Raw genomic sequence first — 3034 nt, forward strand, 5'->3', positions numbered from 1 at the left:
CAATAGCCTTTGTTTAAGATGCAGCCATGTTGGGAAATTATTTTAGATTCCCTTGTTTTCAGATTTGAGCTAATTGAAGCATTATATATCTTAATCAAACATAAGGATTCCTTTTGCATTAAATATAATTTAAAATATATGTCTAATCATATTTTAAATAACCAGTATGAAGTCTTAAGCCACTTGAGATATTTATTGGAGTGTCAACATTTTCTTTTCACTGAACTATGAGAGGTTTTATTTTTCCTCTGTAACTCTCTTTTTCCTAAGTATTATTATTCAATAAAAGACATTTCCGTTGGAGGAATGTGTATTTGCTATGGCCACGCTAGTAGCTGTCCATGGGATGAAATGACAAAGGTGAGTCCTAGCGTTTCACATTTTACTAAAGTTTTAAAATAGAAGTTTGACTGTAGTGTTTACATTACTCTATTTAAAATATTTATTCAGGGAAAATGTTGAAAGGCATAAAAGTATGGTAAAAAAAAAAAAAGATTTTCAAATAACTGGTTTTATTTTGTAACAATTTCATTTTAAGCTCTTTTTCTCTATAAGACAGTCAAGAAAAAAAGAAAGAAAGAAAGAAAGAAAAATGTCAAGCTAATTTTTCTCAAAGAGTATTTCCCTGCTCTTATTTTCTCCTTCTTCCATTTTTGTGGTATTAAATCAAGATAAAATAAATTCATTTGTTTTAGCATAATGTTAAGTGTCAACATGACATTTACCCTCCCCACTTCTTTTAAACAACTCACATAACTCCCCTCTCCCCATCTCTGGTGTTATCCCCTTACTGATGCTAAAAAAATCTAGAGAACATCAAAAAATTATTAATAGGAACTTCCAAAACCTGAAAGTCAATATATGTTTTTAAAAAAACATTTTAGTTAATCCATATTTTAGTTTTGCTGTATTTTTCTCCTCATTACTCTTTGTACATAGTCGTATATATATATATATATATATATATATATAAATTAAATGTCTTTTGCTTTGTTACTGCTATATATCTTTGATTGTGAAGTCTTGCCACATAATTGACTGTGATAGGTCCTGCTTTTGAATAGCTCAAAGACAAATATGCAGGTAAAATTTTTTTATCAAATTTTGTGTTCTCTGGTTAGAAACTACAATGCCAATGTGAGCATAACACCTGTGGGGAGAGTTGCAATAAATGTTGTCCTGGATTCCATCAGCAGCCCTGGAGACCTGGGACTGTTTCTTCTGGTAACACATGTGAAGGTAAATACAGTTAGAATTTGGAGAATGTAGGTTTCTTTTTCCTCTTAATATGTTTAAGTTTATGGTAACTTAACAACTGTTGTAATTGAGAAATAACTTGTTTTCTCAGAAATTCAAATAATTCCTAAAGCTTCTGATTACTTTGTTGTTGTTGTTGTTATGTGCCATGGAGTCGGACCTGACTCATAGTGCCCTCTCCTTTGGTTTCCAAGGTCGTGTCACTACGGAAGTAGACTGCCCAACCTTCCTTCTGAGGAGTGGCTGGTGGGTTTGAACCGCCAGCCTTCTGGTTAGCAGTCAAGTGCCTTAGGCACTACACTACCAGACCTCCTAGTATAGTTTAAAGTAGTAAGGCTTAATTGCATATTTACAAATTTGCACTTTATCTATTTACAGAGCTTGCTATTAAGGTGATATGAAATGCTATTTCTAAAAACAGTTGCACAGAATTTCATTTTGTGGATATAACATAATTTACTTAACCAGTTCCCTATCAATGAATATTTTGTTTTTTATTAATCTTTTGTTTACAAAATGGTGTAATGCTTAAACTTGGGCATGCCGTTTACAAGTGTGCAAGCATTTCTGCAAGATATAATCCCAGAAGATGCTAGGTGAATCAAAAGAAATGTATATTTATAATAGCTATTCCCAGTCACCCTCTATAAGACTGCCCATCCTATTGAAGTGATTTATTCTAGAATTTTAATTTAATTTATGTTGTTGTTGTTGTTGTTGTTGTTTGCCATTGAGTCAGCCCCGACTCATAAAGTCCCCTCCTTGGGTTTCTGAGGGAGTATCACTACGGAAGTAGGATTGCCCAACCTTCCTTCTGAGGAGTGGCTGGTGGGTTTGAACCGCCAGCCTTCTGGTTAGCAGTCAAGTGCTTTAGCCACTATGCTACCAGAGCTCCTAACCTAATTTAATTTATAGTCACAGAAATTTACTTAGGGAGGGAAGGACTTCTCTAGATAGGGCATTACATGCATATTAATTGAGATGTTAAAATATTCTCCTAGAGTGTAATTGTCACAATAAAGCTAAAGATTGTTACTACGATGAAAGTGTTGCACATCAGAAGAGAAGTTTGAATACTGCTGGACAGTTCCAAGGAGGAGGAGTTTGTATAAACTGTCTACAGAACACCATAGGGATCAACTGTGAAGCCTGTAAAGATGGATATTATAGACCACACAAAGTAAGAGTATTTCTTCACCATAATGGAGCTTCATCTTCTTCCTGCAAGTGAAAATGATACTTAGCCAACTCTCAACCTCAGTATTAGAGACTCTTTTCCTTTTGCAATATTTCATTTTATTCCTATGCTAGAATGTTCTTCAGATATCTATCTATCTGCTCTATTTGCTTGTACAGAGTAGGATGTTCATTCATATATGATCTGCATGAAGTTTTGGATACATTAACTATGTAACTCAGGTTTTTATAATACTGTAGATGTGAGCATTTGACCATAACTAAAGTAGCTCTGTCTTGTCCATAAAACCAAACTCACTGCCGTGGAGTCACATCTGACTCATAGCGACCCCTCCTTGGGTTTCTGAGGCAGTATCTCTACAGAAGTAGATTGCCTTCACTCTTCCTTCTGAGGAGTGGCTGGTGGGTTGGAATCACCAGCCTTCTGGTTAGCAGTCAAATGCCTTAGGTAAATCCTCAGTTAAATTGATATGTAGTTGTTGCATGGGCACCTGTGCTGGTCTAATTATAAAACTAGTTACCATTGGAGGCGGGGCAAGATGGCGGACTAGGCAGAAGGATTGCACAGACCCTCTTCAAC

At 35.3% G+C, this 3034-nt stretch overlaps 1 protein-coding gene across 1 annotated transcript in view; it reads left to right on the forward strand.

The window, feature by feature from the left end:
- LAMA1 (laminin subunit alpha 1) overlaps positions 1 to 3034 on the forward strand; it is a 227631-nt gene that overhangs the window by 89257 nt on the left and 135340 nt on the right. The window contains exons 6-8 of the mRNA XM_007949015.1: positions 271 to 360; positions 1122 to 1239; positions 2259 to 2437. Of these exons, the coding sequence (XP_007947206.1) occupies positions 271 to 360; positions 1122 to 1239; positions 2259 to 2437 (387 nt within the window). The remainder of the gene's footprint in view (positions 1 to 270; positions 361 to 1121; positions 1240 to 2258; positions 2438 to 3034) is intronic.

Source organism: Orycteropus afer, unplaced genomic scaffold, assembly GCF_000298275.1.
Source record: "Orycteropus afer afer isolate SDZICR_OR568_19922 unplaced genomic scaffold, OryAfe1.0 scaffold00234, whole genome shotgun sequence".
NCBI classification, from domain to species: Eukaryota; Metazoa; Chordata; class Mammalia; order Tubulidentata; family Orycteropodidae; genus Orycteropus; species Orycteropus afer.